Source organism: Corythoichthys intestinalis, chromosome 1, assembly GCF_030265065.1.
Source record: "Corythoichthys intestinalis isolate RoL2023-P3 chromosome 1, ASM3026506v1, whole genome shotgun sequence".
In the NCBI taxonomy this organism is placed as follows: domain Eukaryota; kingdom Metazoa; phylum Chordata; class Actinopteri; order Syngnathiformes; family Syngnathidae; genus Corythoichthys; species Corythoichthys intestinalis.
The window spans coordinates 22,368,364-22,395,290 of record NC_080395.1 but is presented as its reverse complement, the minus strand read 5'-3'; the positions used below and the strand labels follow the sequence as shown (position 1 = coordinate 22,395,290).

At 38.4% G+C, this 26,927-nt stretch overlaps 1 protein-coding gene across 1 annotated transcript in view; it reads left to right on the top strand.

The window, feature by feature from the left end:
- Positions 1–5,446: 5,446 nt before the first annotated feature.
- LOC130914754 (solute carrier organic anion transporter family member 3A1-like) overlaps positions 5,447–26,927 on the top strand; it is a 37,465-nt gene continuing 15,984 nt past the window's right edge. Inside the window, exons 1-4 of the mRNA XM_057834270.1 lie at positions 5,447–5,844; positions 10,813–11,272; positions 25,480–25,578; positions 25,658–25,924. Coding sequence (XP_057690253.1) covers positions 5,677–5,844; positions 10,813–11,272; positions 25,480–25,578; positions 25,658–25,924 — 994 coding nt within the window. The 5' untranslated portion in view covers positions 5,447–5,676. The remainder of the gene's footprint in view (positions 5,845–10,812; positions 11,273–25,479; positions 25,579–25,657; positions 25,925–26,927) is intronic.

Below are 26,927 nucleotides of genomic sequence, written 5' to 3'. Positions count from 1 at the left end.
CTTTTGAAAACACAAGGTATGACTCCTAACATAAACTTTCTTGTCCCAGCAAACTCTAGTAACCCCACTTTTCGACTCTCGAGATATTACATCATCCCTAGCACTGCCCTTGCAACGTAGCCGCATTGTTGTGCGCTCGCCGCATAATAGCGTCTTTTCTGCGCACCCGGTGATTAACACACGTCCTAAAATGATGTCCTCAGACGGTTTGCGCCGCGTCAGCAGGCTTTATTGTTGATCTTAAATCAGCGGCGCTCTCAGTGAAAAACGGATGATCTCCCTGCTGAGCCCACAGTTTGCCTGATGGATTGTGCTGCTTCAGATGCTGTTCTATAGGTCCTGATGGAGCATCTGAATGGTCTAAATTTTGGGAGCCAAAAGCAGGGGAGGGGGGTCTGTGGATTGACCTCGGGTGACTGTTTCACATCAGTGACAGAGGATTTTCGCACAGCGTTAAGTGTTTTTCATCCCGTCAGTGATCTGTTGTCATTTGAATTTCTTGTGCATGACTAACTTTCAACTGAAATTCATTGATTGCTGTTGTATTACTCTTGAGTATTGATTGTGAAAGTAAAGAATACATGATCTTTTTCACCTATGTGGGTACAACAGATTATTGAATAGCTTTCATGTTCTCTTCAACATCATCCACCACTTTATTAAAGTGGACATATTATGGATTTTTTCCCCTCACAATGTGAAACGGTTCTCAGTCTTTAGGAAAGTAGAAATTTCTTTTCAAGAAGAAAATACTTTTTGAAGTGTCTGTTTAGAGCAGTCATTGCACAGGGACACAGTTCATATTCCAATCATCCTTAAAAGATTTTCTACTATCAGTATGGCCCGGCGTTACTCGGGTTGTGTAACCAGATGCAACTAAATGGCTGATAAAACATACTTTCTTTAGAGATGCAGCTGGAATGTAGTAATAGTAAAAGGACACCTTAAAAGGGTTAATACACAATCACTTTTCCCTCACTGTGAACAGTTTTGGGGCGAGAGACATGGAGAAGAATGAGAAAGACAGTTTTTATGGACCGTACTTGCTGCTCTTGAGCCCCATACACCATATGACCCCAAGAGACAGTGCCGCTGTTGCACAGAAAACACCAGAATATAACAACGGCAACCACCACTCTCATTCATGGTTGCCACAACTACCCACGAACCATAACTTGGGCTGTTCGATTAACCGATTTTGAACCAAAACAGACCTTTTTGGACAGGCTGGTTAAAATGATGTTTAAAATGTTCAAATCGGTTTTTAAAACTGCACCTTTTGGTTTATCTAAGCCAGTGTTTTTCAACCTTATTTGAGTCACGGCATGTTTTTACATTGGAAAAAATCTCACGGCACACCACAAACCAAAAACTTTTCAAAATTTCTGTACAGTATATTTATTCATAAAATAATTTTTCAATATCTACAGTCCCTGACAAAAGTCTTGTCGCTTATCCATTTTGCAGAAACAATTGCTAATAACCTGACTTTTGATTATTCAGTCGGTTTCAGAAATGAGTCATATGAAACCTAAGACCCTCCCAAATGATGTTGAATGAACAAAAATATATTTGTTTCACTGAAAAAAGATTTATCATTTAATGAAGACATAAAGGTCAAATTTTGGCAAGCAAAAGTTTTGTCGCCTACAGAGAGTAGCGTGAAAATTGAACAAAAAATGTATTTCAAATACAAAAATATGTTACATAACATAAGTGAATCAATGAGTGGTGCTGTGAAATCCAAATTTAATATTTTGTATGACTTCCATAGGCTTGAAGGACTGCATCCATGCGGTTCGGCAAGGATTCATGCGATTTATTGATGAAGTCATCAGGAACATAAAAGAAAGCAGTCTTGATCCCTCCCAGAGTTCATCAACATTCTTGGGTTTTGTCTTCCATGCTTCCTCTTTCATCCTGTTCATGTTTGGTGACTGGGCTGGCCAGTCCCGGAGGATCTTGATCTTTGCCTTGAGGAACTTTGAAGTAGACATTGAAGTATGCGATGGACCACCATATTGCTGCATAATTTATCCCTTTTTATGGTTAGGAATGTAAGCAGTAGCTAAGATTTGTTGATATTTCAGACTATTTATGTTGCCTTCTACCCTGCAGATCTCTCGCACACCCCCATACTGGATGAAACCTCAGACCATGATTTTGTCACCACTAAACTTCACTGTTTTGTGGCAAAAGGTGGATTTTTCAGATGAACCTTCCATTAAATTACACCACAGTCGCCGCAAATATTGCAGGAGACCTACTGGAGCCCGGATGGATCCGAGATTCTCTCAGAAAACAGTGATGTTTGGTGGTGGCAAAATCATGGTCTGGGGATAAATCCAGTATGGGGGTGTGCGAGAGATCTGCAGGGTGGAAGGCAGCATAAATAGTCTGAAATATCAACAAATCTTAGTTGCCGCTGACATTCCTAACCATAAAAATGGACAAATTCTGCAGCAGGATGGTGCTCCATCGCATACTTCAATCAAGATCCTCCAGGACTGGCCAGCCCATTCACCAAACATAAACATCATTGAGCATGTCTGGGGTAGGATGAAAGAGGAAGCATGGAAGACAAAACCCAAGAAAGTTGATGAACGCTGGTAGGCATGCAAGACTGCTTTCTTTAATGTTCCTGATGACCTATTCAATAAATTGTATGAATCCTTGCCGAACCGTATGGATGCAGTCTTTGAAGCCCATGGAAGTCATACAAAATATTAAATTTGGATCTCACACCACTACTTAATTCACTTATGTTATGTAACATATTTTTGTATTTGAAATAAATTTTTTGTTCAATTTTCACGCTACTTTCTGTAGGTGACAAAACTTTTGTCCTGCCAAAATTTGACCTTTATGTCTTCATTAAATGATAAATCGTATTTTCAGTAAAACAAATATATTTTTGTACATTCAACATAATTTGGAAGGGTCTTAGCTTTCATATGTGCCATTTCTGAAACCAATTGAGTAATTAAATGTCAGGTTATTAGCAATTGTTTCTACAAAATGGATAAGCGAAATGACTTTTGTCAGGGACTGTATACTCACTCAGTGTGAAACTTGAGCCTGTTTAGATGAACACAAAGCTGATACCCTGGCAGGAATTAAAGAAAGACACACACGAAGCGCTTTTTCAGCAGCTCTCAGTCTCTCTCTGTTTTTATTTATTTATTGATCTACTTATTTATTTATTTATTTTACAGCAGTTAGACTTGAAAAGCTCAGAATTATCAGACGCGGCCTTGAGCAATGTCTTTAACCGCATCAGAGCCGAGCATCTCCCTAACAATGGCTTTGCAGGCAGGTAATATTGTCTTTGCCACAGTGTGGGACTTTTTGGATTTAGCAACAAGTTCGGCAACAAGTTAACTGGCTTTGAGAGCTTTCTCATTTACCTTTGTACTTTTTTCTCAAAAAAGTTGCCCGTTTCTATGTGTTTTTACCAAGGCAAACAAAATAGTACTTGTTTTGAAGCGACGGGTGTTCTGTTTGGAGATGACGTTTAAGCTTGCTTGGCACCATGGTGCTGTTGGACAGCTGCTCGTTTCGTGTACAAGAACTGCTCGGATTTCTGGCCATCAGCCACCTTGCTGTCCTCGACAATGTGTTGGAATAAAACTCAGGGGGAGGATTGACGGTCGTCACACGTGGATAAAATTGAAAGGACACTTTCATGTATATCGACACTTGACGAGTCTAATCAAATGATGTACAGTAGACATGCTGGGGTCCACATCCGACGACGTTTATTGGATAATTTCTTGCAGCAAACCTAAAGATCTCTCACGGCACACTAGTGTTCTGTGGCACACTAGTTGAAAAACACTGATCTAAGCCAGCGCAGTTTCCTCTGCATTTCTGCTTCTACCCACGAGAGCGTGCCTTCTAAAACAACAAGAACAACAACAATTCTGCTACTTTAGCTAAGCCAACTTTGGACAACAATTGCATAACGCCATGAGTAAGTGTATTATCTCATGATGTACTTAGTAAAATTTGAGCTGCAATAGGTGGTGGCCTTCCATTACAAGCTACTACAGCTACAGTACTGACCAAAAGTATTGGCACTCCTGCAATTCTGTCAGATAATGCTCAATTTCTCCCAGAAAATGATTGTAATATCTAATAGTAGTAATATCTTCATTTATTTTGCTTGCAATGAAAAAACACAAAAGAGAATGGGGGAAAAAATTAAATCATTATCCTCCTACACAAAACTCCAAAAATGGGCCGGACAAAAGTATTGGCAAAGTAAAGGCATCAACGTAGAGTTTACAGGGGGGAAAAAACGAGGCCTTCAAAGAAAAGAACACAGTCCCCACAGTCTAATATGGCGGAGGTTCCCTGATGTTTTGGGGTTGCCTTGCTACCTCTGGCACTGGACCGCTTGACAGTGTGCATGGCATTATGAAGTCTACCAACAGATTTTGCAGCATAATGTAGGGTCCAATGTGAGAAAGCTGGGTGCCCCCTTGAGGTCGTGGGTCTTCCAGCAGGACAAAGACTCAAAACACACTTCAAAAAGTACTAAAAATGGTTTGAGAGAAAACACTGGAGACTTCAAAAGTGGCCAGCAATGAGTCCAGACCTAAATCCCATAGAACACCTGTGGTGAGATCTGAAAATGGCAGTTTGGAGAAGAACTCATTGATGGATACCGGAAGCGGTGTCTAAAGGTTGTGCTACCAAGTATTAGGCTGAGGGTGCCATCACTTTTGTCCGGCCAGTTTTTGAAGTTTTGTGTAAAATGATGACTATTTTTCCCCATTCTCTTTTGTGTTTTTTCAATGCAAGCAAAATAAATTAACATATTACTATCAAAGCATTTGTAATTGCAATCATTTTCTGGGAGAAATTGAGCATAATCTGACAGAATTGCAGGGTGCCAATATACTTTTGGCCAGCACTGTATGTAATTTTCTATTGATTTTTAATTAACTTTTTTTTCCCTTTAATTTTGCACTACGATTGTCCTTTTGATGTCTCCTACTTCACCAAAATGACATATATGGTAAAAACTACTACAATAACCAGAGTGAGAAATCTTTTCTCCAGTTATTTTTGCCCTTTTCGACTGGAACTGTGCTTCAAATGTCTCCTGGTTCACCAAAAGGACAAAAGATTGGAGCTGTAGTAAGTGGTGACCTTCCATTGCGAGCTTCTGCAATCAGAATAAGACATGTTTTTATTTTTTTTAAAGAATATTTTTATCAATTTTGAACTATTTTTGTCTTTTAAATGTTTTATTCTTCACCCAAATTACGGATATGATAAAATTGTGTTTATTGTCACACCACTAATAGATAGATATAGATAAACAGATAGAGTGATGACGACTGTGATGATGCGAAGGAGGAGCACAGGCGCCCAGCACGTGCCGGCGGGTAGGCGGAGCCTCCTCATCCTTCAGCCGCCTGGAGGACGCAGAGGATGCAGCTCCGACCCGGCCTGACCAGTCGCTACCGGTCCCTGCGGATGGCGATGTTGTAACATTGCGGATGCGGGGAGAACACCATTAGACGAGATGCCGAACAGTCCTCATCGGCGTCTTTAGACCGGGCGAGCTCAAAGCTCCTCTCTCGCTGCTCTGCGTGTGCGGTCCGCGGGGCGCCGAATGACCGCCGCCCGGACACGCTGACGTTCCCCCTGCGGCCGCATGCAGACATGCAGGTGAAAAATCAGATGTGCGGCGAGCGCATCGGCGGCGGCGACGACGATCCGGAACAGGACGACGTCAGCCAGAAGAAGACCTCGTGTTTTTCCAACATCAAGATCTTCCTGCTGTCGGAATGCGCGCTCATGCTGGCCCAAGGAACCGTGGGCGCCTATCTGGTGAGAGAGCTCTTTCTTCATCTTCCACTTAAGCGACGTTGCTCGTGTTTTGGGCTCGTCTCAGGCCCCGATTGAGTTATCAGAATCGGCACCGAACGAGGAGATGAGGCCTTTGCAGCAGTCGCATCGCAGTCTCTCCACGTTGTGTTGTTGTTGTTACCAAACGATGCCTTGCACGAGGTCTACCGTTGCAAGATGGATAGCTGCAGCCAAATGCTGCCTATTTAGTCACACTTCATGATTTTGTTTGTTAATAAAGCTAAACGATTAGATGGAATTGGGGATAATACGTCATGTTTTTGTGTTTAAAAAACAAGGATGTATATATTCATTTATTCATTATGTATAAATACTAGTATAATGGTAAATAAAAATGGAGGGCACCAGAAGCCATTTATATATTTATTCATTTATTTTTCAAATCGCAATAATTCTTCATGTTTGAGCCCTTTCAAGAGCAGAGGTCACCATATATAGCTATATTCAAAAGTTGACACCTAAGACCATTAACCCTTTAAAAGACAAGTGAATTTATTTATTTATTTATTTATTTTGGCTATTTTTGGTCATAAAAAAAATCAAATATGAGCGAATTTTTAATATTTTTTAAATTATTAGTTCATGTATTTTTATGTATTTTTTAGAATTAGAAATACATTAATGAATTCACACAATGTTAATAAAAACTAAATTAATGAAATTAAAATGAATTAAAACTAGGGTTGTTCCGATCATGTTTTTTTGCTCCCGATCCGATCCCGATCGTTTTAGTTTGAGTATCTGCCGATCCCGATATTTCCCGATCCGATTGCTTTTTTTTTTTTGCTCCCGATTCAATTCCAATCATTCCCGATAATTTTTCCCGATCATAAACATTTTGGCAATGCATTAAGAAAAAAATGAATAAAACTCGGACGAATATATACATTCAACATACAGTACATTAGTACTGTATTTTTTTATTATGACAATAAATCCTCAAGATGGCATTTACAGTATTAACATTCTTTCTGTGAGAGGGATCCACAGATTGAAAGACTTGTAATTCTTAAAGGATGAATGTGACTTTGTATATTGTGACTATATATTGCCATCTAGTGTATTTGTTGAGCTTTCAGTAAATGATACTGTAGCCGTTTAACTGTTCTGCCCAAAAGCATGATGGGATGTGCAACCATGACTGTGCGTAGTGGCACCAATTGATATATCTTCTCTGCATTGGGAAATAACATAGGATGTTAAGAAAAAGATCAACTACTACCTTACCTCCCCACATTGCTTCCCACGATATTTCTAATTGTTGAGAGAGGGATTGTAAGGCTTTAACCATTTAAAAAAAGGCTCCAAAGATTGCCAAAATTCCCTCTACTCATTTTATGCTGCCTTTTAGCTCTATATAAAGTTAAAACGGCGGCATTATAGATTGGACAGGACAATGCGTGAGTGGGTCGTGTAGCGCATGCGTTAATTGCGTTAAATATTATAACGTGATTAATTTAAAACAAATTAATTACCGCCGTTAACGCGATAAATTTGATAGCCCTACTTTAAGCCAAAACTAAAGACTCTGGGTGAGTGTAAGACATTTTGTCTGTAACGTAAAATACAATTAGAAAACGATTTAATTAAAAAATATATATATATTTAAAAAAGGCATGTCCGATATTTTTTTGCCGATTCCGATGCTTTGAAAATGACGTGATCAGACCCGATCAATCGGCATCCCGATCGGGACTTTAATTAAAACAGAAATACACACTGGTTATGTCACCAAGTGACACTCTGAAGTTGATTTAAGGTTTAATATTTATTTAATTGCATGCCATTGACAGTGATATAAGTCCAATTCAAAATGGAAAGGACTGACTCTGAATGCTCATGTTTTAGCGCCATTGACGGTGATGGACGTCCAATCCATTTTGACTGGGGAGGAGAATGAACAAACTAACGCTGTCAATGGCAGCCATTGAGTTCTATGAAACTCCTCTAAGGGTTTAAAAAAAAACAAAATTTTTGCATGGAAGGGTTAATATACAGAGCTGATAAAGAATATATTCACGTTTAGAGTATTGCAGAAACTCAAAACATCTCCGGGCTTTCATTGACGACAATAGACAGACATTCAATCCATTCCGACAGCGATTATCCCCGGTTCAAAATATATTGGACGCCTATTACCGTCAATTTGTTGGCACGCTTGGCTCAGAAAGTGCACTTACTTCGGGAAATGGAAATACTGTGTGGCTTTTAAAAATCAATTAAAAGTGCATTATCGTTTCGCAGCAACACTCGTCCTTGTACACTGCCAAAATCAAAAGTGCACTTCCAGTTTTTTCTTTTTTTTTTTTCCTTTTGTTCCCTCTAAGCTATATTTTAATTTTTCCGTGGATGCTATTTGATTGTTTTCACTGTCTGTATTTCAAGGGCAGATGTTTTTGTTTGTTGAGGTTGTTGCTTTGTTTCTTAGTTTTATAAGCACAGGCCAACTGAATGTCTGAAGGACATCACAGGACAGCAGCATAATGTATTCACAGTGACTGGGTGGAGGACCAGCATGCCAAAATTACATAAAGAAATTATTAAATAGATAAAAGTGTTCAAAATATGTCATTATTTCAGTATTTCTTAATTTGCATTAAGATTTATTTCAACAATTTTCTGTTTAAATTCCGATGTTAATTTTTTATTTCAATTTTGTATAATTATTTCAATATTCATTTACTCTATTTTTTTTATTTGTTTCAATTTTTATTTGTTTATTTCCATTTTTTAAATATATTTCTTTATTAATTTATTTCAATATTTTTTAATCTATTACATTATTAATAAATCAATAGATAAATAAATCACTAAAAAATGGGGAAAAAGACATGGAAATAAAGGAGGTTGGATTAAATAAATGTGAATTGAAATAAATGTTTAAATAAATAAATAAAATTGTGATACATTTTGATAGAAGTGAAGACAAACTAAGAAAAAAAACCAAAGTAGTCCCCGGGTTACGATCTACTCGATTTACGCAATTTCGACTTTACCACACTGGAGTCTCGTCCGCCCTTTTGTCTTCAGTCGTTTATTTGTTGTTGTTGTTGTTTTTAGTTGCATAAACAAGGTATCGTATTTTTCACTTTATTTTATTAATATGATATGTTCTGTCCTCACTAAACGTGAAGTTGCTCAGCTTTACAGAGAGCAAACAAGGCATTTGTGCTTTTTGAAGCTTTTTACTTCCTTCACTTTTGACAACTTGTAAAGATGTACCACACACAGGTACACTTATGTTCAAAACGACACGCATTTCAACAATAAAACACTTGACACAAAACAATTGGTGTTCAAATGTCCATCTAGTCTATCAATATGTAAATTTAGTACATTAAATTAGCCTAATTTGCATTACAAAAGTCCGCTAGTTTAAATGCTACGAATGCTAATGCATTTACAATTCCAATAGCAAATCGCTCACAAGTAATTCCACAAACTGTAGCCCTAAACGTAGTATTGTTGTGTCCACAAGGCACATAGAGTGGGAATATTGACAATAGTTCTATGTCACTCTTGTTGGTTTGTTGTTCTGAGTTGCACTTTCCAGTGGGATGAGGAAACGTTATGTCCAAATGTTATGAAATGTTATGGGGGGGGGGGGGTTGGTGCACGAGTGAATGTGTTGTGAAGAGCAGAGTTATTAAAAATGCCAAGCTTGTGTCCGTTTGTGCTCTTACCCTAACACAACACATGTATTAGCTGAAACAACTTACAGCCTTATGTGGGCCAAACCAGAGCGCAGCTATCCTTTATCCATGTAGGACGTCCGAGTCTACTTCTGTCATACAAGGCGACAGTTCAGCCAGGCCCAACGCGGCCACCAGAGGGCAGTGTATCCTCCATCATTAAAAAAAAAAAAAAAATTCAACACTTTTGGGCTTTTGGGATAGTTATGTTGGGGTACTTAAAGGGTTAATTACGATTCACACGGAAATTTGTGTTACATCTTCAGTGTAGGAACGGAACTCGTCTATAACATAACATAAAATATACAGTATATAAACAAACTGAAAACAAATTAGAATTGGAATAAACAAAAATCTAAATAAATAAATATAAATACACAAACAAATATTAAAAAATGACCCAAAGCATAAATATTGAAATAAATAAGAATTAGAAATTTTTTAATATCGTATTTTTCAGACTATAAATTGCTCCGGAGTATAATTCGAACAAACCCCAAAATGCTAGAAAAAATCTTATATGAGTCGCATAGAAGTATAAGTCACATTTTTACAGGAAAATGTATTTTTCCAACCCCAAGAACAGACATTTCACCTTGAAAAGCAACCTAAAATAATGTGGAATGAGCTCATAGCTACTCCCGTCACAACAACAGAACACATTGCGACGTAAACAACAATCACGGCTTACGTCGAAATAAAATTTTTGATATTATACTAAACTGCAAATTATTTTCAAATGTTGTATATTTAAGCTGAGTTACTAACTTTAAAATAAGGAGTACTGTAGTTTTGCTTGGTTCATGGTAAGTTCATGTTCTTAGCTAATTGTTTCTTCAGTTACTGTTCCAGTTGTTTCATTACTTGCTAGTTAGGCTATTTAGTTTGTTGTTATGTGATGATTTTAGTTTTGTTAGGGCATCATGGCAGTGCATGAAATGTGAGATAATGACTGGCCGTTACAGTATTTGTCATTGTGAAGGTAAGCCTATTCCTCTGCTTCCAAAATTAAATTGCAAATTGTCCCTTACTGTCTCGTGCGCGCCAGATATAGAACCAATATTTCAGTTTAGTCAGGTCATCCCTTTAATAATTACATGTATAAGTCGCACCAATGGCCAAACTATGAAAACACCTGCGACTAATAGCCTGAAAAATATGGTGCATCTTGAATTGAATGAGTAAACAGTGAAATAATCAGACTTAATGATACATTTAATGACGCATGTCCTTCCAGGTAAGCGTCCTGACCACGCTGGAGAGACGCTTCAACCTGCAGAGCGCCGACGTGGGCGTTATCGCCAGCAGCTTTGAGATCGGCAACCTGGCCCTCATCCTCTTCGTCAGCTACTTCGGCGCCAAAGCCCACCGGCCGCGGCTGATCGGCTGTGGCGGCATCGTCATGGCGCTGGGGGCGCTTCTGTCCGCTCTGCCCGAGTTTCTCACCCAACAGTACGAGTACGACGCCGGTGACTCCTGGCACGCCGAGGAGGGCCGGGACGTGTGCTCCAATAGCTCCCGCTCGGAGAACGACGACTCGGCGTACAAGTGCGGCGACCGGGCCAACACCAACATGATGTACCTGCTGCTAATCGGCGCCCAGGTGCTGCTGGGCATCGGCGCTACCCCCGTCCAGCCTCTGGGAGTGTCCTACATTGACGACCACGTCCACAGGAAGGACTCCTCTCTGTATATAGGTAAGCAACCTGTCTTCCCAAGTTGCCAGGGCAACAGTGCAGAGGCAGACAGCCAGTGAGGCTGCTCATGTTTCTCCTAATGGTTGAAGAGACTGAATCACATTGAAGTCTAATAGAAAGGAAATTCAATAAAAGCCTTGTGTAATCTTGCATATCTCATTCTAGACACATCCAAACAGAAACACGCAAAAAGTATGAATACTGAAATTATAGTGGAGGGCAGTACCTTTGAAAATAATTGACAAAAACACAATGCAGTATAACTAAAAGATGCAATTTCTGGAGAAATTGCAGAAATTGCGTGGGGATGCTTTGCTCTCACTTGCTGTAGAGTTTTTTTTACCACTTTCTATTAATTTTCGGGCATTTTGGTTGACTTCTTTGTTAACTCATTGGCTGCCATTCATGGTGCTAGACATCCAATCCATTTTAAATGGGAGGGATGAATGAGGGAACCCTCCCGTTCATAATGGATTGGACATCTTCCGCCGTCACTTGAACTGAAAGATGAGCATTCACAGCCAATCCTGCTAGTTTAGTGAATTGAACATCTATCTATCTCAATGACTTGCAGTGAGTTAAAAACTATGAAAAAAAAATTACTTCACAGTGTTACTTGGGGTAGTAACTAGAGTGTTTCTGTTTTAAATTAATTTTAATTTAGTTAATTTAGCATTTATTAACCTTGTAATAATACATGTATATATTTGCTAATTATATAAAAATAATAGTTACGAAAATGTATTATAATAATCGCTTATATTTAAGTTTTTTTAAGACCAAAAAAGTCCCTTGCCCCATAAAGGGTTAAAGGTCTTAAACGTCAACTTAGCGATCTAGATCAAGGGTCCAATCCCGGGCTTTGGCCTTCCTGTGTGGAGTTTGCATGTTCTCCCCGTGCCTGCGTGGGTTTTCTCCGGGAACTCTGGTTTCCTCCCACATCTAAAAAACATTCACGGTAGGCTGATTGAATACTCTAAATTGTCCATAGGTATGAGTGTGTGTGAATGGTCGTATGTCTCCTTGTGCCCTGCGACTGGCTGGCAACCAGTTCAGGGTGTACCCTGCCTACTGCCCGTAGTTAGCTGGAATAGGCTCCAGCACCTCCGCGACCCTCGTGAGGAAAAGTGGCATGGAAAATGAATGAATGAATATATATATACTGTATATATAATATATATATATATTAGGGCTGTCAAATTTGTCACGTTAACGGGCTGTAATTAATTTTTGTAATTAATCACGTTAAAATTTTTGACGCAATTAACGCATGGACGGAATGACCCGTTCATGCGTTGCCTCAAACGGTTTACAATGACGCCGTTTTAGCACATTGAGACCGAAAAGGCGGAGAACTGCGAGTAGACGCAGGTTCATTGGACCGCGCCTTTTATTGTCTTAAGCAGCCCATCATGCATTTGGGCGGGGCAAGAGACGATCTTTTTCTTAACACTCATAACTGAACACAACGTAGAACATATTGTATACCATTTGCAGCCACTACTGACAGTCATGGTTGCCCATCTTCCCATCATGTATTTGGCTGGAGCAGGAGAGGATCTTTTTCTTAACACGCCTAACTGAACACAACGCAGAACTTACTGTATACCATTTGCAGCCACCACTGACAGTCATGGTTGCCCAACTTCCTATCATGCATTTGGGCCGAACAGTTAAGTCGCTACAGTATCACTTAGTGAAAGCACAACAAAAATAATATTACTATCTCCCCCAAAAAATAATGTTCACAAAAGGAAAAACACTCAATGCAAAGAGAACTGGCATTCCCAATCAAATAGCTATGCAAAATACACACATAAATGTTAATAATGTTAATGCCATCTTGTGGATTTATTGTTATAATAAACAAATTACTACTACACATTACTATATCTACTGTATATACTGTATATCTATTATATATATACTCTATATGTGTGTGTTTATACGTATATACTTTTTGCATCACTTTACCATTATTACTCATGCAAAGAACACTCTAGCTAACGCTTCATGTTCCACCAAACTACTCCAAACCATGACATTATACTACAAGCAAGAAAAGTTTATGACTAAAATTTATTCAATTACTTGATAAAATCATGAATAAAATACATTGTGATTATTAAAGATACGGATTTATTGCTTATATAGTCCATCTTCCTTACCTTGCTCATCAGTGCTACCTAACTATGTAGCTCGAGCTAGCTAGTTGTCTCACTCATAAATGGACGGGCCGAATAAAGGCAGCCATAAACGATGTTTGACGACGAACTTAGCTATAAAAGTTTCTCTTGAAAACGTTTTTTAAAAACGTCCAGCCAGCCCTACTAGTTCCAATGGATTACAAGTCAGTCAATGTCATACAAGTCAATATTTAATAAATGCTATGTAAACAATCATATCAATAGTTATTAATACCATAAAAATGCAATGGACTTCACTATCAGTTGGCGGGAAACGCGGCGCAGGGCTGTTCAGTAGGGGGCCTATTTTCAAAAACTCAAAATTGAAATATTTCCAAAACTAAAGCTGCTAGCGACCTAAAACCAAAACAGGCACCTCTCTTAGGCATATGTGAGTCTCCGTGAGCAGCGGCATCAAAAAATTCAAAGTTGTTCTCCAATAAAATCCTGAATTTTTAATAATATTTTTTTAGATAAATATAACAAAATTAAAAATGGCTATAAAATTCTCAGATTTTATGCTAGATGTACAAAAATCTCAAAATGTAGAGATAATCACCTATATTTTCAGGATCAATAGCAATATTTAACATATTATACAAGTTTCTGGCTAAAATAGCACTTTTTTGTGTGCAATTTTGACAGTTTTCAACAGCTAGTAAATAACTCAATTTCCACATCAGAAACATGCAAAATAATCTTAATTTTACTCAACGAAAGCAAATTTAGCATTTTTCTATATACAATCACAACATATTTAGGTTGAATTCCGATGTCATATTGTGTTAGCACGTCTTGCCGGCTATCTGGCCCTTTTCGTTTTTAGATTGAAATGTTAGAAAAAATAAAACCCGTAAAAGCCGAATGGTTTTTTGTATGGACACATAAATATCTAAATTACTTTTTTTTTTTTTTTTGCCAAAAACGGGCAGTTGGCCGAAAATTACATGATTATTTGAATGTAAAGTTACAATATTGTGAATAGATACAAAATCGAAGGTGGCGGCTGTCACAAAACAAAGAGCTTTTTAAGTTAAAAATTCTTGTAAGTAAATGCGTAAATCCTGGAATTTCTATAAATATGAACGTAAAACAGTCTCGATTCTTGGTTAAAGAAAAAAAAAACGGGCAGTTATCATTTATTTTGCGTAAATATTTCAACCCAAAGTTACGCTATTTTTTTCCCATTCATTTAATTTTTTTCACAATTTTTCAAAATGCATGCCTCGTGCTATTTTATCTAAAAATTATCTTGAATCCTCGACCAAATCACTCTCGAGACACTCCTTCCTGTTTGTATGCACTAAAACCTTCGTCTTGTTTCCACCTAAATTAGTTAGAACACAGCATGTTTGTGTTTAACAGTGTGAAAGCCGCCATGACGCTCTGCCTGGCCCGGCCCCCTACTGGAAGTGGTGCAATGTCTGTAGGAGCTGTCTCGTCAACTGATAGTGAAGTCTATGAAAACACTTTTAAAAAACAACAACTTTTCATATTCCACATACTTTCCCTGACCCTCTGCTGCAGTCCTGCAATTAAACTATAACAACATTTTTTTTCCCCAAACAATGACGCCTTTGCCACTCGGTGTTGTTGTGCGAATCTCAACACGGCCGATGTGAAAGCTAACCCGATGAATAATGCAGTGTGACACAAAAGCAGTTAGGAGTTGTTTAGCAAACACGGCAGCCCACCATTAAATATTAAGCACAAACACTTGTGCAGAGAAGGCTGCCCGTGAGCGTCCAGCCCATCGATTGCGGCCTCCGAGTGGGATTTAGTCCACTGGGAGTACTCTGGGAACTACTTAGCAATTGACTGAGGGGAGGTCGCCAACAATGCACCTGCGCATATGTATCCTTATTGGGGTCTAACAAGCACATCTACTTGTATGTTGTGCATCTTTTTAATGTTTTTCTCCCTGGCGCTTTTCAGAATGCATCTGGCATAGCTAAATGAGTCAAAAGTCAAACAGCGAGATTCTGAGATAAAAGGCAAAAATGCTTCACTATAGGTCACAATTTTTTAAATTACCATTTCCTCATAGCCATTGTTGCTTTTGGCAGCCCTTTTAATTTTCGTCTTAGTGTTTTGTACGTAAAGTGGGGCAAATAAGTATTTAGTCAACCACCAATTGTGCAAGTTCTCCTACTTGAAAAGATTAGAGAGGCCTGTAATTGTCAACATGGGTAAACCTCAACCATGAGAGACAGAATGTGGAAAAAAAAAAAACAGAAAATCACATTGTTTGATTTTTAAAGAATTTATTTCCAAATTAGAGTGGAAAATAAGTATTTGGTCACCTACAAAAAGCAAGATTTCTGGCTGTCAAAGAGGTCTAACTTCTTCTAACGAGGTTTAACGAGGCTCCACTCGTTACCCGTATTAATGGCACCTGTTTTAATTCATTATCGATATAAAAGACTCCTGTCCACAAGCTCAGTCAGTCACACTCCAAACTCCACTATGGCCAAGTCCAAAGAGCTGTCGAAGGACACCAGAGACAAAATTATAGACCTGCAGCAGGCTGGGAAGACTGAATCTGCAATAGGTAAAATGCTTGGTGTAAAGAAATCAACTGTGGGAGCAATTATTAGAAAATGGAAGACATATAAGACCACTGATAATCTCCCTCGAGCTGGGGCTCCATGCAAGATCTCACCCCGTGGCGTCAAAATGATAACAAGAACGGTGAGCAAAAATCCCAGAACCACACGGGGGGACCTAGTGAATGATTTTGATGTGAATTTCTCCCCTTGATTTTTTTTTTCACACCGTTTCAAAATGCATGCATGGTGCGAAAAACATAATACCGTATTAGCCCTGATTATAAGAGGACCCCTCTTTTTCAAGACTCAAGTTTGAAATAAAGACTTTTTGAACACCAAATTAATTTTTATACAGAAAATAATTACAGTACATCAAAAATAAATGATTATAACAATATATTTGAGAGGAAAAAGCATGTTATTTTGCCTCATTCAAATCTTAACATCTGAACATTTAAATATGTAAACTGTCTGACTGTTTTCATCTAATTTTGAAAATACAAGATGCACGGAACACAGAACTTTCACTGATGTGAAAGACTATATCAAAATGGTTGATGTGTCACTCTCTTTTTAATGATACGGGAACCTTAACTTTGAAAAATGGGTCACTGTTACTCATTTTGCTATGCCAGTTTACATATCATGACCCCATTTTTGGTCTCCTTATTTCAGTGGTATTCCATTTTTTCTTTCTTTAAACAATGAGGTTTCCTCGTCATTCCCAGGCAAGCTACTGTCGAAAGCCCTTTAAACTGCTTTAGTGTTGAAGCCACATAGTAATTGGATTATTGATTGTTGTCATGAGCTGTGACTGATACCTCTGGCCCAGACAAGTGACCCTTCTGTCTGAGGCATAGCTTGTCTGACCTTCCTGCGTTAAATAAGCATGCTGTCACAAACTTTAGCTTTTGCTAAAACAGCCCTCAATTGTACCTTGACTGTCAGCTACCCTGACTTAGAGGTTTTTGAAGTTAAAATCTTGGTCGAGACTAGTTTTGCATCGATACTATTTTTTTGTCTCCTGATACCGGTTGTCTGGTATTGGCGGATGCCAGTACTGTACCGATAACATGTTTTGTTATTTTAATACCAAACTACTGCATAATCACTCGAATGTAACGTCATTGCTATCATGACTTGGTCAAATATTGCTTAGCTTGGCTGGCTGTATCAGCTGGATGTCGCTTGCTCCGGCGGGGGACCTTACCCTGCCTTGGGCTTGGTGAGCCGCTGGGAGTCCCGTGGGGAGCTGTGCCGGTTGCGGGGCTGCGGTTGTGGGCTGGGTGGGCGAGCAAGTGAGGGGCTGGGCGTTGGGGTTGGTGGTGCGTCCCCTCCTCCCATTACTCAGGGCCGGTTGATGGGACCGCGGGTGGCCCGGGGGACCACCTGGGGGTGTCAATGGCTCGGGATCCAGGGATCCGGGCTGCGGGAGGAGGGATGGGCTGCACTGGCACCCCCATCCGACCCTCTCTCCCTCCCCGGGCTGGCTGGGTGGGGGCTGTGGCCCTGGGTTGGTGCCCGCCCGACGTCTCCGCTAGTCTGCGTGGCTGTTGCATGTTTGGTGGGGGTCGCGCGCGGCTGGATGTGATTGGATGCGATCAGGTGGGGGGCCCCGTGACCGCGATTGGCGATGGGGCGGCGTAGGGTCGGTTGCCGACGGGCTTACACTCACAAGGGATTCACACGATTACTGGTTTCTAGATCACAGAGCTGATTTGTGTACACTCTGCCCCTCCCAATCACTTAGCTTATAGACTCCCCATCGCCTCCCCCCTTCTTTCCCTGGTCAACAGGCCCCCTACATGGTGTCAACCGGAAATACATCTAGCTGGCGATAGCACCAACATAATAATAGTTAGTGTAGGCGTTCAATGTATTTCTTGTTGTTGTGTGTGTTTCTTTTCTTTCTTTTCTTGTGTTTCTTTTCTTTTGTTCCCCCATAACCGCTTCCTGTTCTCTACTTTGTCATAATAAACAAGGTATGCTCAATCATCACAATGGGAGTATGTCATATTCTCAATGTGAAACATTAAAACTGTTCAGACCAACCAACCAGACACTTAGACTTCCATTCTCCGTGTCAAACAGCTGAACAGGACAGGTTAAAAAAAAAAATTCTGCTTACCTCATTTGCTGACATTCACTACGTAAACGTGGCATGGGAGGCATTCGCTGCGAACCCTCCTGCTTCAAATAAATTGGACATCTACTAGTGATAAAATAATGGGTGGGAGGGTGCATCTTGTCCAGAGGAGAAAAAATATTTTCTAACTCATTGGCTGCCATTGATGGCGCAAGAGCATTTGCTCATTCTCTGCCACATTCACACGTCAAACGGACTGGATGACTGGATGTCTACAAGTGGTGAACACTTTACTGTAAATTCACTGCTGAAGGATGATTGGACGCCAAAGGATTGGAAGTCTATTATAATCATAGGAAGTGTTATTTACGGCAGGTTCCATAGCTGATGGTCCATCTTGGGTAGGGCTAGACATCATTCGTACTGATATAATATCGTGATGATATATAGACCTATAACATACTGTAATTACAAATGTTAAAGCCATTCAATGGTCATTTTAAGTGTGCTCTTTCAACTTTAACCTAGCATTTAGCGCCTCTACTCTGGGCAACATTTTCCATTTTTTTAGTCTTAAAATCTGCAAAATGCGTCTTCCAATTCAGAACCACTGCAGAAGAGCCACAATAGACTTGTTTACAGCGGGGAAAGGAAGCCACAGCGTCTCTCCCTCTCATCCTTTCCCAGCCGTAATGCGTGTAATGAAGCGCTGTGAGGCCACTGCAGCAAAATGTTTGCACTCTGCTGGAGTGATCGTGCTGAGGAAGCGCTGGACGCTGACTCAGCACTGGCTTTTCATTGGTGCACCTTTGCCAGCGTGCCAGTGAGAGACTGAACACATTAAATGATTCCTGCGACCTCATCCCTTTGTGGTATTTGTCTTACACAACACCAACAGTGGAGGGCCAGGAGTACCAAAATAAAATAAGTAAACAAATACATGAATAAAAGTCCGTACCGTAAAGGGCGTAATCTGCATGTACACATTTTGTTGGGGACGGGACATTAACATGACCAAGCAGATTATTTAACGGGGGTCAGGGCTACATTTCTCGCAAATATAAACCTAATTAATTGATAGGCTAAATGATCAATGCAAAATAAATCTGTATTAACTAAGACTAACTTTCTTTGTATATTGGTTCAGGTGATACAACATTCCATTCAAACCTGTTTTCAAAAACTACTAAAACATTTCGAAGTGCAAGTCTCTTGATTTAAAAAGAAACAGAGTGCTGTCCAAGAATGGGTCCACTTCTCGGGGACACTGGAGCACTCCAAAAGTGATTTAGGAAAATGTAATGGGGAAAAAATCTTAGGTTTATCCAAAGACAAATCGACATCTGAGGCATGCTAACTATCCTTAGACCCGAACCAAAATACTATCATTTCATTTCACACATTTTTTTTCATGTCAGTTTATGTTCATGTCAGTGTTCCCCTGAAGTGGACCCATTCTTGGATAGCTCCCCGTTTTTTTTTGTTTTAATAAAGGTACTTACACTCTGAAGCCACCGTGTTGCATTACCGCAAAATTATAGCAAAATTAGTGGTGTTTCCCCCACTTCCACAAGATTGACGTCTTTTTACATGACTTAAAATGGCTGTTGCTGGCTGAAAAGAACTTCTAATATTCCTCCTCTTCAAAAGGGTTGGACGAGGCGCCATGTTGTTGACATGAATCTTTCGGGGCTGTGTGCATATGCATCTGTGTCTGTGTGGCAGCGGGGGGTGGGAGAGGGTGGGGGTGGGGTCAAGCGTGCGTTGTGGGGGGGGACCTGCATATTCAGCAAGTGAAAAGGATCAATGTACAGTTAGTCTGAACATAATGAAAACAATTCACTTAAAAATGGCAAGGTCTATTCTATCCTTACAACATATGGGAAGATAAATTAAATTACTAAAAAAAACAAAAAGCAAACATGAAAAGATTTTTAAATAATAAAGTACATTTACGAAATTTATCAAAATTTAAAATGTATTTAAAAATGTAAAAAAAAAAAACAATTAAGAACAACAATTTGAAAAATAATTTAACAAAAAGGGAGAAATAAAAATGTATTATTATCTATTTTTTGTTATAATTTTGTATATTTTCCTCAAAAATATGTTTTTTTTTTTTCTCCATTCCTTTTTTTTCTTTTTCTTTATTATCTATTGATCATTTTTAAAGTGAGGACTTTCCAATTTTTAGTTGTATTTTTCAGTTTAATTGTATATTAATTTTAATATTAAACTTGAAAAGATCACATGTAATCATTTATTTAATAATGAAGTTATCTATTTAATTCTGCTCGCATTCAGCACAATTTTCTTTATAAAACATGGTTTTTTGACACGGCGATGTGACAATTATCAATACATTGGTCAGGAAATTATTCTAGGATATTCTACAACTAATAAACAGAAAAACAAGCTATTTTTATCCTTCTGCAGTGAACTGGAATGAATTCATAACTAGTAGACGTCCAGTCCGTTTGAGATGGGATTGTGGCATTCGTTTATTCGGTGCCATCCCTCCTACTTCAAACGATTTGGATGTCAATGGCAACCAATGAGTTTAATTTGGACCCATTTCAGTCCATTTGCTGTTGATTTTTAGTCCCTTCCTGTTGATTATGGGACATTTATGGGTCACTTCCGGCTTATTTTGGTTTTTAGAACAGGAAGTGACCAAAGAATCTCCTGAAATGAATAGGCAGGGACACAAACTCAAAAGGAAGTGAGCTGTGAATCCTCTAAAATGAACAAAAACTAAACTGTAAGTGCTCCAATGATAAATCGATTCTTGGCAGGAGCGTATTGATAACCTTTTGGGATACAAAGTATCACGATATATCACCATTTTTGATATTTTGTGACACCCCCTAGTTTAGAAATAAATTTCTTCTTTTTCACTTGGTACGGTACATGGCTTTCGCTATTATCTTGTGGCGTGTTGGTGTCAAAAAAACAACGTCAAAGTAATGAGCATTTCTATATGATCAAAGTGAGCAAATAGCTTCTTCCCTGCTGTGATTTGCCCTTTTCAAATCTCTCTCATCACCAAGCTCCCAGTCATCTTTGATGCTTGACCTTTCTCCCTCTTTATTAATTCAAGCGGACAATCTGTCAAGTTGTCACCTGCAAATGTCTGACCGCTCCTGCAACAACAACACAAGCGAGTTGTGGTGTTTTTAGAAGGAGAAAAAATACCAGCAAATCACAGATGAGGGCAATACACGTCCAATCCATTTAAAGTGGGAGAGCTGACACCGATCTATACATGACCAGGAGTACCAAAATTGAATAATAAATATATAATCAAATAAATTTGATTTTTTATTAATAGTCCAGTATTTATTTCACGATTTGATTTATTTCAATGCTACTGAAACATGATCATTCACCTCTAATGTGTTTTCCAATGACCTCATAAAGACCCGCCTTCATTCTTCCGGTGTCATATTCCACTGATTGCCTGTCACATCCGTGGATGTCATTGCAAAGTCAATAAGAGATTTACATTTGCCTTGGAGTGCTCATTACTAGTTATGGCGCTGTGTGACTGCATTAAAATAGACATTTCATATGCTGAATAGGACCTCAATTGCATGCATCTGGCATTGGAGGTTTATAAGAAGGAATAAAGCTGACCAAACATTGACAGACTTTATTCATACTGAGAGCTACTGAGGGTGAAATGAAGATGTACATGTATTACTATTTCTGTTTTAAAATATTTATCTCAGCTTTCAAAATCAAATGTCTCAAGTTTTGCCCGCCCCAGTGTTTGTACCAGTGTACTTGATAATTATCTCTTTATTGTACACCAATCACTTTAGTGTGACCACTGCGGTCAGACAATTAGACAACTTCCTTTTGAATCATTTATGATGCTACCAGCTCGTCAATCAATAATTGAGGCACTTAAACGTTTTCCAGAAATTAACACGACGAAAAGCTTTAGTTTTTTGGGGGGGGCCAAAAAACTCACCTTTTCCCCTGTAACTAATATTTTTGGACCAAAAAAAGCCAATTCATTTAATTTAAACACACATTAAAAAAAACATTTACTTTGCTCATTCAATTCACATTGTCATTGAATAACACCCAAAAAACTTCTCCATTCAGTCATATTGACTTTCAACAAGGACCCACAAAAATCTCCATACGCGGACCTACAATAGATACCCATTTGCTTCCATTGACTCTCACCTCAGACCCACTAAAATCTCCTTAAGTGGTCATTTTTCTTTTTACCAAAAATTTCCCACTGACAATTTCAAAAATCCATTGTTCACATCATTTAATATCTACCGAAAGTTTCGGACTATAAAACGCTACTTTTTTACTTCATTTTGAATCCTGCGGCTTATAGTCCAGTGCGTCTTATTTGTTGATTTATTTGGGTTAATAGGCAACAGATCCCTCCTAGCATTTATTGCAGTGCTACAAATGTAAATAACAATGAAAATTCATGTTCTGTGCTAATTATTTATTTAGTTATTGTTCCAATTGCTTGTTATTGTATTTGGTAACACTTTATTTGACAGGGGTGTCATAAGACTGTCATAAGACTGTCATAATTATGACATGACACTATCATGGGCATTACTGAATGCTTATGAGAGATGTAATTAAGTGTTATCCGGCAAATTATGTTACTAACGCCAGTTTGAATCGTTTACATCAATTCAAAAGTGAGATAATTTGCATTCATCAATGCTCATGCCAGTGTCATGTCATAATTATGATTGTCTAATGACAGTCTCAAGGCGCCACTGTCAAATAAAGTGTTATCAAATACCATTAACTAGCAATTAATGAAACAACTGGAACAGTACCGTAAGTGAATAATTAGCATAGAACATGAATTTTGATTGTTATTTACATCTGTAGTGCTGAAATGCATGCTAGGAGGAATGTTGGACAACAAATGTGTTGACAGCAGGTGGCAGAAAAGGTTGACTTTCTCATAAGGTAACAATAATGGCCAAAAGAAGCTTCTTGAAGCAATGAAGCTTTGAAGCCAATTGGTTCAAAGCTTCATGGTGGTTCATTTGTTCATATGACAGGCGTATGATGCTGCTGTCAAATAAATTGTTATGGGTTAATATCTTTTGGTGTAAAAATCCCATAATACAGTGAGGACAGCTGCGGCTTATAGTCCGTTGCGGCTTATTTATGAACAAATGCCGTTTTTGTGTCGCATTTGGTAAGTGGCGGCTTATAGTCAGGTTTGCCCTATAGTGCGAAAATTATGGTACTTCATTCATATTATATATTACTAAAACAAATGACACTTTTCATTTGTTCGTATTTCGAACCAAAAGGTTTATTTTTTTTTATCAAAACCTCCCATTAAGTTCAAGTGACATTCAACAAAATAAGCATCCTTTATGTTTTGCTTGCTCATCTCACACCAGAATCGCATTGGCGATCAATAATTTTGAGCTAAAAATTCATTGAAATTCAATTTACACAACATCAATGCCTAATGACACCATTCATATTTCAACCTTTTATTTAAGGCAACACTTGGTAACTTTTAGTTTCAGTCGAAACGCTAACCCTTAGCGACACCGGTGGACAAAAGCGATAGTGTTTTGCCTTAAGCAAGACTGCGGTTCCCATGAGGACCAAGGCTGCGTATCCCATGAGGACCAGCACATACCCGCATAGTATTGTAAAATCATGATGGTCGCCTGCAGATGGATTAAACAACATTTCTGAATCCAGTGGCTGTATAAAGGATGAAAAGTAATAAGGTAATGAATCCAGTTCTGGCTAAACAATAGCATAGGACGGTTAGCAACCGTGTGGCTTAGTGTGGCTAACCCCCCATCCTGAATTCGGTTGGGGGGGTGTCACACCAGTGAGTGAAAGCCGGGCCAATGTTTATTCTGTATATCCTGGTAACCCCCCCCATTCTTTGTCCTCCTCACACAAAACGTTTTGTTTCTGTTGCTCTGCCATCTTTGCAGAATTCGCGCAAAAGCGTTAGCATCAACTTCCGTCTTTATAAAGAATGGAAAAAAGGGAGAGGTGACGTTTAAATCGTTCTTTAAATCGTTCAGCAAAGTCAAAGTTTGCTTTATTGTGAATTCTACCACATGTGGAAGTTGTAGTTTTTTTTTTTTATGTAGCAGGGTTTCTGCCACCCTCTTGAAAGTTAATTAGTGCATGTGAATGTGATACAGACCCCCCCCCCCCCCCCCCCAAGATATATATGAGGTGTCATTCAACTAGTTTTCAGTCAACATATCATCACTTATTGTTTTGAAAATACTATATAAAGATTAAAAAGGTACCTAATTTTTCTTTACCTAATGAACACTTTTTCACATGTCCATATTTTTGGCTAAACAGACATTATTTTTGACCAAAAAATCACTATGAACATGAAAATATTTCCATGTAATTTCTCTAGAAAGTTCATTTTCTACTTATAGTTATTATTATTAATGCAAGGTGCAATAGCAAAGAATTGAATTTGAAATATAATGTAAATATATTTTATGTTTGGTATATTAGTATAAAGTATAAAGTAAACATTAGAGCTGTATAGAAAATGAAACATAATGCAAATATGGTCTAACCTAAATACTGTAAAAAATGTTGAAATAAATGAATAGAAAGTGAATTAACCTTTAAAGCCCTGCAACATGAAACAATTGTAAGAGAATCCCAAAATTTGAAAAATAAGGTCTTAATGGAAACTTTTTTTCAAATTAGTAAAAAAGAAAACGAATATGTGTAATAATATGTGTCCATAACCCTTGCTAAATCCAATTTTTTTTCTTCATGGAACTTGCAGATGCATGTGTTGACCTGCATCCATCAATTTATTTATGTATTTATTTATTTATTTATTTTGAGAAAGAAAATTTAAAATTCTGAATTAGAGTCTCAAATTTATGAAATTCTAAATGTATCAATTTGGTCATAAAGAATTTTAAAAAAGAAGAAAATAAAAATTAAAAACTTTAACAAATTAATAATTCAAATAAATAGATACGTGAATGGAAGTCTGACATAGAAACATTGAAATTAATTAAAATTTTTTTTTTTTTTTTTTTTTTTTTTTTACAAAATATGATGTAAATATATACCAAAATAAAAACCAATAACATTATTGGCATACAAGTATGAAGTGTGGTAACAAACTATATCCTACGTTTCAGTTGTACATCACATACATTTAACATGTTAATGTGTTGCATTAGAAGAGTAATAAATATATCAAATAATATATGGACAAAGACAGTGTAGACAATGCACAATTGTATTGATAATTTAGACACCATATTGCGTCAATCCAAGCACCAGAGTGTTGCCTATTAGCGCCATCTACTGAATATTGCTATAAAGTGCAATTTAAATCACATTCCCATTGTCTTGCAGGTATTTTATTTTCCACCCTAGTGTTTGGGCCCGCTTGCGGCTTCATCTTGGGTTCCGTCTGTACCAAAGTTTACGTACATGCCGACTTCATCGACACCAGTGAGTTTTTAAAGTTCATCACTATTCACAATCTGAGATAGCAATACATAGATTGACATTTTCTCCACGCGCCATCCAGGTAAACTGGACATCACCCCAGAAGACCCTCGCTGGATCGGGGCCTGGTGGGGGGGCTTCCTCCTGTGCGGTGCCTTACTATTCCTGTCGGCCCTTTTCATGTTCGGTTTCCCTCAGTCCCTTGACGAGCAAGGCCTGGACGGCGGGGGGGAAAGCGAGCAGGCCATGCTGCCGTCCCCCCTAAGTCTGGACTACCAGGCTAAAGCCAAAGGGGGCATCCACGGCTTCGACCTGAACAGCGGACTATCCGTATGCCAGCATCTCAGAGGTACTATCATCGCAACTTTTAGGTCTGGAGACCATATCTGTCAACCCGAGGCCGTTGGCAATCTTGCAAATAGTGACGTATGCCCTTACAAATTGATGACTAATCTTACAAACTTTTGATACAACGTGCAATATGAAACAAAAATAAAACTCAATTTTTAAAATGATATGAATTTATTGGTAATATTGTCACATATAACCTGGTCCAATCAAAGAACAATCAATATCTTCAGCTACATCATGATTACGAAAATTTAACAGTGACTTTTGTCATAATTGTATGGAGCATTTTTGGCCATTTCTATTAGAGATGTCCCGATCGATCGGGTCCGATCACGTCATTTTCAAAGTATCGGAATCGGCAAAAAAATATCGGCCATGCCTTATTTTATTTTTTTTTTTTTTTTTATTAAATCATTTTCTAATTGTATTTAACGTTACAGACATAATATGTTACACTCATCCAGAGTCTTTAGTTTAGGCTTAAGGTACGGTTATCAAATTTATCCCGATAACGGTGGTAATTAATTTTTTTTAATTCAATCTATAATGGCTCCGTTTAACTTTATATAGAGCTAAAAGGCAGCATAAAATGAGTAGAGTGAATTTTGGCAGTCTTTGGAGCCTTTTTTTTAAATAGCTAAAGCCTTACAATCCCTCTCTCAACAATTAGAAATATCATGGGAAGCTATGTGGGGAAGCAAGGTAGCATTTGATCTTTTTCTTATCACCTTATGTTGTTTCCCAACGCAGAGAAGATATATCAATTGGTAGCACTAAGCACAGTCATGGTTCCACTTCCCATCATGCATTTGGGCATGGCTACAGTATCATTTACTGAAAGCTCAACAAATACACTAGATGGCAATATTTAGTCACAATATACAAAGTCATAAGTCTTTCTATCCGTGGATCCTTCTCACAGAAAGAATGTTAATAATATAAATGCCATCTTGAGGATTTATTGTCATAATAAACAAATATAGTACTTATGTACTGTATGT